The 14157-nt window shown below is 39.4% G+C and overlaps 4 protein-coding genes across 5 annotated transcripts; 3 read left to right on the top strand and 1 right to left on the bottom strand.

The window, feature by feature from the left end:
• Positions 1-8: 8 nt before the first annotated feature.
• On the top strand, positions 9-5010 carry hspa14 (heat shock protein 14). The gene is made up of 14 exons (XM_056747920.1): positions 9-204; positions 402-482; positions 728-810; positions 1003-1051; positions 1385-1490; positions 1579-1669; positions 1749-1853; positions 1949-2110; positions 2197-2352; positions 2507-2609; positions 2860-3075; positions 3185-3334; positions 3596-3663; positions 4133-5010. Exons 1-14 carry the CDS (start codon positions 148-150, stop codon positions 4218-4220), a joined length of 1515 nt encoding a protein of 504 aa, XP_056603898.1. The 5' UTR covers positions 9-147; the 3' UTR covers positions 4221-5010.
• A 358-nt stretch (positions 5011-5368) lies between these two features.
• On the bottom strand, positions 5369-8836 carry dclre1c (DNA cross-link repair 1C, PSO2 homolog (S. cerevisiae)). The gene is made up of 14 exons (XM_056749368.1): positions 8431-8836; positions 8300-8351; positions 8132-8216; positions 7964-8023; positions 7817-7872; positions 7626-7727; positions 7461-7533; positions 7231-7371; positions 7056-7157; positions 6824-6960; positions 6688-6742; positions 6506-6594; positions 6339-6433; positions 5369-6270 (listed from the first exon to the last, which is right to left on the bottom strand). Exons 1-14 carry the CDS (start codon positions 8537-8539, stop codon positions 5429-5431), a joined length of 1998 nt encoding a protein of 665 aa, XP_056605346.1. The 5' UTR covers positions 8540-8836; the 3' UTR covers positions 5369-5428.
• Positions 8837-9281: 445 nt separating this feature from the next.
• Positions 9282-10247, top strand: meig1 (meiosis/spermiogenesis associated 1). The gene is made up of 2 exons (XM_056749369.1): positions 9282-9429; positions 9736-10247. Exons 1-2 carry the CDS (start codon positions 9295-9297, stop codon positions 9862-9864), a joined length of 264 nt encoding a protein of 87 aa, XP_056605347.1. The 5' UTR covers positions 9282-9294; the 3' UTR covers positions 9865-10247.
• An 811-nt stretch (positions 10248-11058) lies between these two features.
• On the top strand, positions 11059-13621 carry tmem243b (transmembrane protein 243, mitochondrial b). 2 transcript variants are annotated; one of them, XM_056748444.1, is made up of 6 exons: positions 11059-11179; positions 11656-11754; positions 12203-12418; positions 12532-12582; positions 12667-12771; positions 12913-13621. In XM_056748444.1, exons 3-6 carry the CDS (start codon positions 12341-12343, stop codon positions 13054-13056), a joined length of 378 nt encoding a protein of 125 aa, XP_056604422.1. In that variant the 5' UTR covers positions 11059-11179; positions 11656-11754; positions 12203-12340; the 3' UTR covers positions 13057-13621. The 2 variants fall into 2 exon arrangements, with proteins under 2 accessions (XP_056604422.1, XP_056604420.1); XM_056748442.1 differs by having other exon boundaries at positions 12188-12418.
• The last annotated feature ends 536 nt before the right edge of the window (positions 13622-14157 follow it).

Genomic DNA, 14157 nt, shown 5'->3' with positions numbered 1-14157 from the left:
TACGCTTACGCTTGTGCTGGGGAAAGCATAGCGAACCTGCGATTGGTTCAAAACTCAAGCGACTCGCCTGTGATTCGACTGCACTCATGACCCCACCCTTTCTCATTTCCATACGAGTACCGGCTTCCGGCTGGAATATTCGGAAGCATGGCTGCCATCGGTGTGCACTTTGGGTACACATGTGCCTGCGTTGCCGTATTTAAGGTAAATTTGTCATGAGAATAAAACATTATATCGCAAGATAAAAACGTATGTGGAGCTAGACTAAGCAAATATCTGACGTGTTTTAGCGTATTCGGCCGTGTTGACGGTGTTTATGGGGAATGAATATAGCTTAGCCAAGCTCTCTCTGGTTTATGAATATTGATATTTGATAAACATTGTTAAACTTTTTACTGCAGGATGGGCGAGCAGATGTTGTTGCTAATGATGCCGGAGACAGGGTCACACCGGCTGTGGTGGCATACAGAGAAAATGAACAGGTGATTTACTCAAGAACATTAACTTCAGAGATGTTGTACTCACAGTCTGGTTCTTTCAAATGCATCTACAATCTGTGTGTATGTTCTGAGATATAGCAACACAGTGACTGTAATACATTCACATCTCATTTTCAGTGTTTTGATGAATGAAACATAGATGTCATGTTATACATGTCATAAATATAGTATAAATGTCATGTTGCATTTCATTTAATGGTTTGTTTTCTGATTCCTTTGTGTTATAGATAGTTGGAATTGCTGCTAAGCAGGGCAGAATACGAAATGCCACCAATACTGTTGTCAAAGTGAAGCAGATCCTGGGCAGACGGTATGTTCTCCGTCTCAAACGGTGTATTTTAGTAGTTTTAAAAGCTATTTTCATATTTACACACTGCATTAATCTAAGCTTTGCAATGTATAATGATGTAAAGCTTTAAATATGAAGGATAAAAGTTGTCGTTCAAGTTTCTTGAGTTTAGTTTTGTTTAATGGTTTTAAAGTTTTGTCCTTTTGATTTCAGATACGATGACCCAGAAGCTCAGACACACAGAGAAGAAAGCAAGTGCATTGTGAGTTCATCAATCGGTTTTGTTTATGTATTATAGCATGGTCAGTTTGAATACTGGATTCTGATTGGCTGGAATGTGTGCATTAAAAGCCTGTAACGCACGGGTAGCTCCAGTCAGTTTTATTACATATAAAATGAACTGAACAAAATAACTGTATTTTCACCTGTTTGATCTAAAATGACACTGTAAACATCAATAAAAGCTTTAACTTGGATAATCCACGGCTAGACCTGCATTAAGGTGGATGAAACCACCCGCCTCGAAACATTTAAATCCTTTAAGTCATAGAATGATGTGTCTTGCATGATTGTATATTTTTCTATATTACATCAGGTTGTCAGCAAAGGTGACCTACCCAAGTATGAAATCGACACAGGAGAGACGACGAAGTATGTGTCGCCTGAAGATGTAGCAAAATTAATCTTCCACAAAATGAAAGGTACACTTTTCCGAATGCTTGCACACCACATCCTCTCATAGTGAACATGTTTAGTGTCGGCTGGTTATAATGTTCATGTTCTCGGCAGAGACGGCACAGTCAGCCTTGGGTTCAGATGTGAACGACGCCGTCATTACGGTGCCGTTTGAGTTTGGAGAAATGCAGAAAAAGGCACTCAGGTATACGACTTCATGTGAAGTAATGGTGTTTCGTTTTGCTGGAGCACAATTGTATTCGAATGATGATGTTGTATTGTAGGCAAGCTGCAGATAGTGCCGGGTTCAATGTTCTCAGGCTGATTCACGAACCTTCCGCTGCCCTCTTGGCATATGGAGTTGGGCAGGACTCCCAGCTGGGAAAAAGGTACAGCCAAGAAATGTCTGCATATCTGAGATGAAGAGTTTCTTTTGGATGAAGTCTTGGAAATGTCATTTGATTACTACACTTTTAAACCACAGTCACGTCCTTGTGTACAAACTTGGAGGCACGTCGCTGAGTGTCACCATCCTGGAGGTAAACAGCGGAATGTACCGCGTCATGGCGACACAAACAGACCACTGCACGGGAGGCGAGAGCTTCACGCATGAGCTCGCTAAACATCTTGCTGCGGAGTTCAAAAAGTCAGTAGATCTCAAGTGTACTTTTATGCAGGTTTGGTATTTATTGTGCTGTTTTATTTAGAGTTTTTCCTTTTGTGTGTCTGCAGGACTTACAAGCTGGATGTGACTGATAACCCCAGAGCGATGCTAAAGCTCATGAACGGTGCTGATCTGGCCAAGCACACACTGTCTACCCTGGGCAGTGCCAACTGCTTTGTAGACTCACTGTACGATGGCATGGACTTTGAGTGCAATGTGTCCAGGTGAGCTGATGAAGATGCGTCTTCAGTTGAATCAATATTATAGAGTAAATAAAAATTGAGTCATTTAGCAGACGCTTTTATCCAAAGTGACTTACAGATGAGGGAAAAATACGTATTGCTTATCTCACAATGTGATGGTTGGTTGTGTCCATAGAGCCCGGTTTGAGCTGATCTGCACCAGCCTCTTTAACAAGAGCATTCAGCCGGTCAAAAAACTCCTGGAGCAAGTAAACCTGTCCACCTCAGACATCAACAAGGTAAAACAACATATTGTTGGGGAGGCAGACGTTTATGTTTGAACCCTACACGCCAATTAATTCAGACCCAGCTGTGTAACTGAGCGTTCACACCAGACGTGACTTGCGTGAATAAATCACCTAACATGTAAATCACTTGCGCTTTAGGTTTCACTGTGTCTGGTGTGAACGCATCATAAGAATGAGATGAATCCAGGTTTTAACATGAAAACTTTAAATGGAGATTTAACTAATTCAGATCATGTCTAAGGTTGTCTTGTGTGGAGGCTCGGCTCGCATTCCCAAGTTGCAACAGATGATCAGAGATCTGTTCCCAGACGTGGAGCTGTTGAACTCCATCCCTCCAGATGAAGTCATTCCGGTGGGCGCTGCCATGCAGGCGGGCATCCTGGTGGGAAAAGAGAGCATGGCGCTCGGGGAAGATTCCATCACTGTAGACTGCTGTGCCAGCGACATCACCGTTAAGGTGGGTACAGCGAGGCGATCGAAAGCGCTTGTGTTCTGAAGCTATATTTAGTTTATCAATCAGTAGATGGGGTTCTGAATCAGTCGATTTCTGTCTTCGTCTTTTACAGGAGGTGGATGACTCGGGCACGGAGGTTTTCACGATTTTGTTTCCATCTGGCACACCTCTCCCCGCCCGCCGCCATCACTCTCTACAGGGTCCTGGCAGCCTGTCGTCAGTGAGTCTGGAGCTGTACCAGGCGCAGCGAGCCATCGCACAGGTCACACCTCTTTTAAGAGACATTTCTGTATAAATCTAAAAGTAAATAAGGGATAACATACGGTCAGCTGGAAATAACTGTAAACTAAATCTGTTGTGAATTTGGTTTTGGATCACCCTGAAGATGTTTTACTATTTCAACATTTTGTTTTTGTTATTTAAAATCAAGCATTCCAGAACACCGAGATATTAGATGACGTTTAGGCTGATCTTAAGTTCATTTATGAATATTTCAGTTGTATCGATTGTTTTATTTTTCTAGATTGTACTTAGAGACCTGGAACCGAAAGAGGACGTGCACGACATCGTCACCGTTCTAACTATGAAGAGGTGATAAAAACATAATGCCATTATGAGGTTTTAATAATGCTGTTGAACTTGCATTTAAAGGGATAGTTTAGCCAAGAATTACAATTCTGTTATCATTTACTCACCCTCAAATTGTTGCAAACTTTGATTGCTTGAACATAATGGAAGATGTTTGGAAGAATGGGGCACCATATTCTACAATAGTAGAGAGAAGCATTGTATATATATATATATTATTTTGTTCTGTTATCTAACGAATTTAAGAAAGCAAACCATTCTGGGGTGCATTTGACAAGTCAATTTTTCCCCAGAAATCTCAGTGGCTAACATTCTTCCAAATATCTTCCTTTGTGTTCATCAGAACAAAGACATGTATACAGGTTTGGTACCACTTGAGGTTGAGGTTAATTTTTGGGTGAACGATCCAATTTATAACAATATTTAATGATATTCAGTTAGAATTGAATTTGTCTAAACTCTTTAATTTCAGGGATGGTTCACTGCATGTGACATGCACAGAGCAGAGCAGTGGCAGATCAGAGGCCATCACCATAGAAACGGCTGCTGCTGCATCATAACCTTGAATTATGTTTCCATCTCGATTCCTTACTGTAACCCAAACACCTGCATGTCATGAGGTTTGAGGTTTTTCTGTGAAGGTGCTTTAAATCTCTCTAGGTCCACCAAACAAGTCCTCTCAATAAGTTATGTTTTAAAGGAACAGTTTGAAGTATCATTTACCAATTCTGCTGTCATTCCAAACAGCCTTACCTGTACTTTTTTTATACAAAAGTAAAAAACTAAAAACGATGGGACTTGGTTTCTAGAATTCAAATATTCTACAGGCAAAGCAAAAGCTTTTTATGAGAAACTGAAATCATTGTTCACAGACAATCTACAAATATCCATAACAGCATATGAATTTGGAATGACATGCAAGTTAATATTTATAGAGTCTGCGTTTTTTTAACTTTCTTTGAAGTGAATGGTATAGTCCCTATTACTGATGTATTTTGTTTGCAAAGTTATGTCAATACTATGTGCCTTTGTATTACCTGCATCCCAGCATTGTTTGAATCACAAGTCAATAGTATTGATAGATGTGATGTGCAAAATTCAACAAAATGAATGATGCCGTTACACTAAACAGATCAGTCAAGACCTGTCCTGGAGGAGACGGCAGGTGAAGGTAGAGCGGATGGTTTCCCATATGAGATTATATGTGTGAGTATACATATATGTGGCTTGCTGATGTAATCTCGTGCGTTGTAGTTTTATCTGGTGCAGTCACACACTGAGCAGGTGCAAAAGCTGTTCCCCATTTTGTCAAGTGAAAGTATCACGCAATAAACTTTGAGTACAAATGCTTGTGCTGTGTTTGCGTCATTTCAGCGTTTGTTTATTCGTTGCAATTAACGATTAATCACATCCAGAATAAAAGTTTGTTTTTACAAAATATTAACCTATCTTCTGTGCAGTATAATTTTCTATTCATAAACACACACATACATGGACATGTATTTGTGTTTTTGTATTTAAAAATAAAAAAAATCTATATGCAACGTACATAGACATATTATATGTAAACACAAACTTTTTTTTCTGGATGCGATGAATGGTTTGACAGCCCTACTTATTTTGTGTTGTTAATGCAACGAATGGATTTATTTCACTGCAGACTCGCACACAATCTAAGTACAGTAAAAAGGTGATCAATTTGTTTCAAGACTTTATTGTTTTCCATTTTAATGTAAAAACTGATAAGAAAATTAAGTCTGACGTAACATCAAAATATCTTTCTTTTTACAACTTCCTGCCCTGCTGCCAACTTCCTGTACAGCTCTTTCAGCTCCTCTGGCTCCGGGACTTTAGAACCAGGTGTTGGTGGAAGCTCAAAATCTGATGATACCTGCGAGTCTGATTTCTGCTCGGTGGCTTTGACGTTACAACAATCCATCCCATCTGACGCCACCTCATCGGGTATACGGGTACCGTCCTGAAACAGCCCATTGGGCTCTTGGTCGCTAGTAACAGCCTTACTTTCATCCACTTGTACAAGAACTGTATCTATTTGACTTAAGCTGTCTGTGACTTCATCTGATATATGAGTGGACTGTGAGGAGGTCATGTGACAGCCGTCATCCTCATCTTCAAGAAACAGCTCCGGTGACTGAGACCTTGTGTTTTCAGTGGATTGAGTTTGACTGTTCTGACTGTTATCCAGCTCGCTCTCATCGGTCAACACTGGGTCAGCCCTGAAGAAGTTTTCCCAGCGGGGCGGTGCCATCTCGGACGGGGTTGTGTCTGAATTGGATGTGGGTGGCGGGCATGGCATTTCTGTGCAGGGTGAAGCAGCACCTGATGGGTGAGGCATGATGTTTGAAAGCTCGTCCTCGTCATCGTCCTCATCATCATCATCGTTTGATTCTGTGCAGTCAATGTAATTTGAAGGCTGTGTGGAGGGGCGGGGCTCTGGGAGGATATTCATTTGGTCCTTATCAGGGGAATCTTTTTTAGGGCTGTGAGGCTGTGTGTAAACGCCAACCTTGGTTGCATCAGTCACTGACATCTTCCGCCTCCTTGGCGCCGTGGCAACCCCATCAAACAGGTCCCCATCACTGTCTGAGCCTGTGGGGGAGAAAAATTGCTTAGAGAAGACTGTAAACAAGCATGCTTTTCATACTTACGATTTATACCTTCTGACGTGCACCCCTTTCTGGTTCTTTTGAGTGTTCCCAGCGGCTTGTAGACAACGTCCTCTCCTTCAGAGCTTCTACACAGTGGCTTCAACCTGAAATAAAATAAGGTTATTTTACAGTAAGTATTTAGTAGATGTACAGTAAGTGAGATAAGCAATCCTTACAGCTCTACAACGTCCTCGACCGTTTGTCCCAAGGGAATGACATTAGGATAGATGTTTACAGGACAAATGTAAGAGAGGAAGTCCTTGACCTAGATAGAGGAAGTAAAATCGCAGATGTAGGAAAACGTTAAGAGCGGGCCTTATGCAATATTCTGCTTTTTTCACAGCAGGACGATTCTCACCTCGGAGTAAGAAGAATGAAAGGAAAAACACGCTCTGTAAGAGCTGCTGCCCATCCTGAAACCAAAGTAACAATCTTAGAACGTACCAAAAATTTTTCTTTCATTTCATGAAAGACTTATTGTGATTAAGACTCACTTGACAACGACTGAAGTCTTTTTGGACCGTTCTCCAAACCATATCGTGGAGGGTTTGATGCTGATGATGTTCAGCGGAGTGCCGTCAGGAGCCGTGGAGCCACACGGTAACCTGCTGGCCCTGAAAAACATCTCATCCTGTCAAAGAACCACAGTTCTGATCTCAGTTTACAAGCCCTTATTCAATTTGAGACGAATCATAAGACATCATTGTGCAAAGATGTTAAGCCTGCCTTAGGGTGCCTGCAAGCATGGATCTGTGTTGAACGGTTGGTAGTCATGTGACACAGAATTTCAGGCATTTTCTTGAACATGTCCAAGTTGTTGACATGTATCTGTAATAGGAAATTTGTTAAAAGTTGTCAACACAAAAGTAAAACGGGTGCAGAATCTGTAGAAATCTCTGACCGGTGAACTGAACTCCTGTCCCAGGTTGGTGAAGAGATATTCATAACCATACGCTGCTTTACAATTCAACCAAACTACGTGATACGGACTCCGACAAATCCAGTCTCGCACCAGCTGCGTAATACCGGTCAAACAAGCCTCCTGAAACAGTGAGATATGTGATTGAGAAGGACATTGTCACAACAAGTATGTAATGTAGTACAATAAATGAAGTGAGTGTTGATTCTTACCCTACTAGGTATCTGATGGTACTTTGAGTTAAAAAATGTACTATCAAGATACACACTCTGAATGTCTTTTACTCTGAAATGACAAATTTCTTTTTTAAGTGCACTAAAAAGTGTTCCGTCTGTCAAAAGGAAGAAGTAAATGTAAAAGACTTGTGTGATGCTCACCTGTCTCCAGAGTGCAGCTGTTCCATTCTGGCAGCATCTCCAACAGCCAGTCTGAAGTCTCCGGTGTACAAAACTGTACCCCGAGAACCCTCAAAGAGAAACCTACCTCAAGATTGAATGACATCGTATGAAACTTATCAAGAACTGTAAAGTTTGTATTCTCAGAAACATAAAAATTCAAAGATACCCACATAACTGATCCTGGACAGTGTCCAGCAGTGAGCAATGTGACAACAACATCTTCAGACTAAAAAAATAACAATTTAAGATGAACAACACTGGATCTTCTTTGTGATTCAATTTATTAACACAGAATAAACAAGAATGTAAAGGCTCACCTCTCCAGTGGTTTCGTCGATGAGACATATGTGAGTGGGACTGTCCAGTTCCAGGGCGACCTGATATTATTCCATGTCAGAATTAAAAGCTTTTAAAAGCAGCATCATTCTGTCCAACTGTTAGACAAAACAATGATGGAAATGTGGCAGGCGGAGAAAAATACTTACAATGTGATCTTCCCAGAATCCATATCTTGGGTTACTAAGCAGGAGCTCCTTTGTCACAAATGAGCAGTACAGCTTGACAGTCAAACTAACGGATGGTAAAGTTTCACATGTCAAATGTACGACAACAAATTAATTGTTAAAATGTTATCGAGGAACTTTGAACTTCACCTGAACTTTAGCTTTCTCTTAAGCAAAGGTCCTTTCAATCCTTTCATATGATCTGTTACAAAAACAACAATTATGCCAAACAAACTTCGAATTAGGAAAGCAATGGTGTCGAACTCCATATTTTCATTTACCTTTGTGGCAGTGAGAGAGAAAATAAGCTCTTGCGTGTAAATTCTCTCTGTCAAATCGGTCCAGTGAGATGGTGGGATACTCCTTCATGCGTCCGGCAAAAGAGCTCATGTTGAAGTTTAGGCTCAAAGACACATAAACCCACACGACCCCGCAGTCTTAGTTCACTGAACTTATGATGGAGAACACATGCATCTGCTCTTCTTGACATCACATAGGTATGACAACACGACTGAGATCAACATCTGTAAATACAGCGACATCTGTTGGACTAGAAAACATTGCTTTTATAAAATATCAAATGCACATAAAAGTGCAAAACGTGATATACGTTATACTCTTAAATGGGGGAATTCAAATAAAATAATAATTTCACGATTTTTGTTTGAATCTTATGTGTAAGGCTAAATTTACTATGCACCAGTTGATTTCCGGGAATGGTTCTGGTTGGCCAACCAAACGGTTTCCTCGAGTAAGATTTCTATTGGCCAGCACTACTTGTTTTCGTCAGGGTTGCTTAGGAACGATGATAAGCAGCCTACAGTAGCTTATTGAACGAACGATTCTGCTGTTATCACTTACGTCAAAAGTTTGTATAAGACATTACTAATAATACATTTGTACATGTTTTTAATGACAATTAACGTAAGACGTAGTGTTTAAATCAGGAATCGAATGCAAAGCCTCTTCTACGCAAATGAGATCAGATTAGCTGTCCTGTAAATCTACACTTTTTCTAAACTACTCTGCTGTTTGTCCTTCAGAACTGTTGATTTGACTATTGCAAAAAATGGGACGTGTTGTAAAAACACTGAATAACACTGTGAAATTGGTCTTGTTTTAATATACAGAAGATATCCTCTGTTATGATGGATACTAACGCCAGACCGAAGTCCATGAGCCGAGCAAAGCAATGGACAGGTGAGGTTGAGAACCTGTACAGATTCCAGCAAGCTGGATACAGAGATGAACTGGAATACAGGCAAATTAAACAAGTCGAGGTACACTGTTTCTCTTCAACATTTGCCACTAAATAATAGCTTTGCTTCCATTACTAACATTAACAAACTCTCTTAAATTAGATAATGCCTAAAATGGCATGACACAGTTGTCATACTTCTTCAGAGTGATTCACTACAACATACAGTATATTTAATACAGTGGAGCATTATGCTATGCTTCTTATCTCTTTTTATGTGTATCTCTAACATTTCCTGATTGGTAACTTACTTTCAATTCCACAATTAATAATACTTCATTATATTTGCACAAACTGAAAATAAATAACTGATTTCCTGTTTCCCCAGATTGACAGATGGCCAGACACTGGGTTTGTGAAGAAGCTTCAACGTCGAGATAACACATTCTACTACTACAACAGAAAGAGAGAGTGTGAAGATAGAGAGGTCCATAAAGTAAAGGTTTATGTGTACTGATGGCCCAAACTCAACCAGCACTTTTCCATGATTTTTTTAAAGCACAGATGTCAAAGTCTTCATCCACTGTACAATTCAACCCGAATAAACATTTTCATGTAAACAAACCATTTCATGGTCAATGTTTAAAGGTCAAATGCAACCCTCTAGCCACGTATTTAATGTGTGAATAACAGTAAAAACAAATAAAACAGATGTGTATGTTATTTATTTGTTTATTGCATCTAGGAATTCAAATGTATGTCCATGTGTTTGTGAGCAAAGCTGCTTTTTGTTATTTTTATTATTTTAAAAACGTTTATTGTAGGGTAAAGAAAACCAATAAGATTTATGTTTGTCTTGTTTTGTGAAAATACGTAATAATAAATATGCCCCTATCACTTGCACGTTTTTATGGTTTGATTCATGCTTTATTAGTATATATATGAGGGTTGCACGGTGTACCGGTGATACGGTAGCATCACGATGCTAAAGCTTCAAAATACCCGCGATGCCTCTATTTTTGAAACGGTAGCATCGTATTACCGTAGTTCATGTTGCATATGCGCATTGATATTCATTTGAACACTTACATCTGCCTTTGTGCGGTGTTTATCTCCTAAATGAATGTGTGTTTGAATGTCTCGGACGAGTTAATGATTCAAATGTGCGATTTGAACGAGTTGGTTTAATGATTCACTAACTCAGTGGAAAATAGACGCCACCTACTGGCCGTTTTAGTTCTGCATTTAAAGTAAGCCCTATATTTCCCTTTATAAAGACCGCTGTATCAATTAAATTTGTCCAACATTTACATTAGTTGCTAAGTGAAAAATGATCTAGTGTACTTTAGTATTTACTACAGTAAACTACTAAAACTCATAGATACTAGTGTTTTTGAGTCTTATTATTTAAGTATACTACAGTATTTGCTACAATTTACTACAGTTAATACAACAACATGTTCTAGTGCAAAGCATAATACAGTTTAATATAATAAATACAAAATGTTTAATCTAAATCTGTGTTTTTTTGTATAGATTTGAATTATATGGCACAGCATCGTGATACTACTTGGTATCGAGATACTTCAGATGGTATAGTATCGTAAGACATGTTTATGGTGCCGTGACAACCCTGGTATATATCTATACACACCAAAAATAAGGTCATTATAAACAAACCGTATGGCCCTTTAAGATGACGCCACTTCCGGTTTCAAGCGGCTAGTCGTCTTTACGGCGCTCTGCTGCTCTTGGGATGTCATGCGGATAATACTCTCGTCAGAAAATACCCCCGTGTGACCAATAAACCCCAACGTGTGTGTCACATCAAGGTATGTTACATATAACTGTTTATTCAACTCTAACACTTTTGTTTTTGTAGTTTGTTTTTGATAACTTTAGCCTGTTAGCTGTTTGATGGCTTATATTTATTCAACAGGAACTAACTGATTGCTCATATTTAACATTACATTTTTGTTTGCAAGTTAGAGAATCAGTATTCGTATATTATTGACCTTAAATCCGCATGTTTTATTAATAGTTTATTGGTCAGTCAGTTATAAGATATGCAAGTACCATGCAGAAGCAGTGACTGTCAAATTATTAAAGTTATTTACTGGACTGTTAAGATGAACATTCTCTTTTGTCGTCTAAAGGTGTGTTAGGTCTGTAATAGTGAGACCTGACCATTAAGCCGCCTCACGTTTTTAAAGAAGCCATTAGATCCATTTAGATTTGAGCGATCAATACTAAAAAGTGCAAGAAAGTTCTATCAGACACTAATGCTGATCTATGGTTACTAACACAGTTACAGAGTCTGGAGGTGCTCCTGGTCTTCCATCCGCTGACACGACTCACCAGACATTTTTATTCATGAGAAGGATGAAGAGTCATCTTAAATCTCAAGGTAATTTGTTAGTGTACACAACACAACATCATTTATGGATTTGACTATTTTTCTCTCCAAATACATTTTTGAAGCGTTGTTTGAGTTTGATTAAGTGATTATTTGTGTTTATGTATGTGGTTCACTAAAGTCTACACAAGCCACATTTGTGCAAAACATTTTCATGCACGGACGGCAAGATCAACACCCCACATGACCGGTCACATTTTTTTGAAAGGCTGTGCATGTGCGATTTCATGAATCGCACCGCAAAAGCTCAAAAGCCCCTAGGCTGGTTTTTAGAAAGACTGACTTGTTTGGTTACTCTGAAACCAGTGCAATCTGGGGTCTTTGATTCCTTGGAAGAGGAACAAAAGTGCACGACAAATGTGTTCTAATCAGTTAATCACACACCTTTCATAAACATATGGTTGTTCATTTTTAAACTGTGTAGCTGATATGTGCTAAGGGAACCCAACCAAAACGATCCTTTGCCGTGAAGAGGAAACCTTAATAAGAGAGGGGGGAGCATGCATTGTCAACCTCCACTGAAGAAGAGACGCTGCTGGTAAAAGATATCTGGAAAGGGTTATGTAGTGCTCTTGCCATGGATGACTTTACGACACGCACCTATGGAACCAGTGGTATGGACAACAGGCCTCTGTTTGGCGAGACATCGGCCAGGGTAACACTTTACTTTAATACATTTTTCATGTCATGATTCATGAAAGCATGCTATATACACTTTCTCGAGGTACCTGTCAAATCACTTATAAGTGTTTATCTTGTCTCTTTCAGGACAGAATCATTAATTTAGTCATCGGTGGACTGACATCTTTACTCGTTCTCGTAAGTTTTAACAAGAAAGAGCAGTTGGTGTTCTGTTGATATTGTTGGTTTGGCACGATGCTAAATTCTCACTTTCTGTTTCAGGTGACCATTATTAGCTCATTTGTCTTCCCCTCACTGCCTCCTAAGCCGTTGAATATTTTCTTTGCCGTCTGTATCATGTTAGTCTGCGGCTCAGTGTTGGTGCTGGTAAGTCTGAGATACGTTACACAAAAGCATTTCCTCACCGTATCATTGATAATAACTGCATCAGACTGTCTTGTCATGCATTTCCTGATCTAAACAAATTAAATCACAAACACATCAGTCTTCTGTTTCTCTCTCTCTCAGATATATTGGTATAGGCAAGGAGATTTGGAGCCCAAGTTTCGCAACTTGATCTACTATATGCTGTGTTCCATCGTTCTCCTGTGCATTTGTGCCAACTTGTACTTTCATGACGTGGGACGTGACAAACAGAGCAATGCCTTATAAAACTGTTTCCATGGGAACCGTCCCAATCACATGAATGTCCATTATGTGGGCTCTTTGAACCGCACATAAGCTCACGTGAGTCTTTGAATCAGGAGAATTCATACAAGCCCCGTAATGTGGGCTGGGCCAGTCTGCCTTTGGGAGTCATGTCATTGGACTAAAAGTATTTCTAGATGCAAATATGTTCATGATCAGTAGCACTCTGGGATGTCATGCACACTTTTTTGTACCCGAAATGCTGTACACAGCTCACAAACCTATATGACAATTTAATTCCAAGACCTCTTGAAATAAGCCATGCCAGTGTGATGCAGAATGCTTTTATATTTGTACACGACACACCTGTAGTACATTCCCAAATGAGACATTTCCTTTTGTATTTATACAACAAGATAAGCAATCTTGAATCAGAGCACTTGATTAAAGACATTAAGTCATCGCTGCTTTTTTCTTCCTTTTCTAAATCACTGTTCACTTGATATGGTGACAAACTTTACACTTATGGTCATCTGCCATTAATCATGGGAATTTTATGTAATGAATAAATACATAACTGTTATGCGTTCATGTTTTTTGCATTTGTTATAGCACACAGCGATGGAGCGGTGTCTCTAGGGTTTCACAGACCAGGCTTAAGGAATTTTGAGCCGTCTTAACTGAAAATATATTGCCCTTACATATCTTCAAATATTTCAGTGCCATTGTTTTGTCTCAAGATGAACATCTGTAATGTTGTTTCTAAGACATTTAAAAAAAAGCAACTAAAATAGCCTAAATTAACTAAGGCTATGAAACTGGGGCTATAGATGTTTTTTTGTCCTCAGATTCTGATGCCTCCAGAACTTCCTTATCAAACACACCTGATGTAACTCATTAGTTCATTAAGCAGAGGTGTGACCAGGAGCAAAAACCAAAAAGCCCATTTCATGTTCATGCCGATCTAAACATCCTGCAAGCTTTTTTGGACCTCTACATTTTGCAGACCTACAACAGACCCTTCACGAGGTTTGATTTTTTTTGCATGTTTCATAAAATAACCAGAATCCTGTTCATATTTAATCTCAATTAGGTTTATTAAAGTTGGATTCGGGTGTTAACTTT

This window comes from Triplophysa dalaica, chromosome 5 (genome assembly GCF_015846415.1).
Source record: "Triplophysa dalaica isolate WHDGS20190420 chromosome 5, ASM1584641v1, whole genome shotgun sequence".
Taxonomy (NCBI): domain Eukaryota; kingdom Metazoa; phylum Chordata; class Actinopteri; order Cypriniformes; family Nemacheilidae; genus Triplophysa; species Triplophysa dalaica.
The sequence above is the reverse complement of the archived record's forward strand: the minus strand, read 5'-3'. Positions and strand labels throughout refer to the sequence as shown.

Bases quoted from the DNA above. Each gene is read 5' to 3' on its own strand.
- hspa14 (XM_056747920.1), top strand. From the start codon at position 148: ATGGCTGCCATCGGTGTGCACTTTGGGTACACATGTGCCTGCGTTGCC. The intron at 483-727 runs GTGATTTACTCA...TTTGTGTTATAG, and splicing joins CATACAGAGAAAATGAACAG to ATAGTTGGAATTGCTGCTAA. The intron at 2,610-2,859 runs GTAAAACAACAT...ATCATGTCTAAG, and splicing joins CCACCTCAGACATCAACAAG to GTTGTCTTGTGTGGAGGCTC.
- dclre1c (XM_056749368.1), bottom strand. From the start codon at position 8,539: ATGAGCTCTTTTGCCGGACGCATGAAGGAGTATCCCACCATCTCACTG. The intron at 6,961-7,055 runs GCAGGCTTAACA...GTTCTTTGACAG, and splicing joins ATGCTTGCAGGCACCCTAAG to GATGAGATGTTTTTCAGGGC. The intron at 6,271-6,338 runs GTATAAATCGTA...TCTCCCCCACAG, and splicing joins AAAGGGGTGCACGTCAGAAG to GCTCAGACAGTGATGGGGAC.
- meig1 (XM_056749369.1), top strand. From the start codon at position 9,295: ATGATGGATACTAACGCCAGACCGAAGTCCATGAGCCGAGCAAAGCAA. The intron at 9,430-9,735 runs GTACACTGTTTC...CTGTTTCCCCAG, and splicing joins GGCAAATTAAACAAGTCGAG to ATTGACAGATGGCCAGACAC.
- tmem243b (XM_056748444.1), top strand. From the start codon at position 12,341: ATGGATGACTTTACGACACGCACCTATGGAACCAGTGGTATGGACAAC. The intron at 12,583-12,666 runs GTAAGTTTTAAC...TTTCTGTTTCAG, and splicing joins TGACATCTTTACTCGTTCTC to GTGACCATTATTAGCTCATT. The intron at 12,772-12,912 runs GTAAGTCTGAGA...TCTCTCTCTCAG, and splicing joins GCGGCTCAGTGTTGGTGCTG to ATATATTGGTATAGGCAAGG.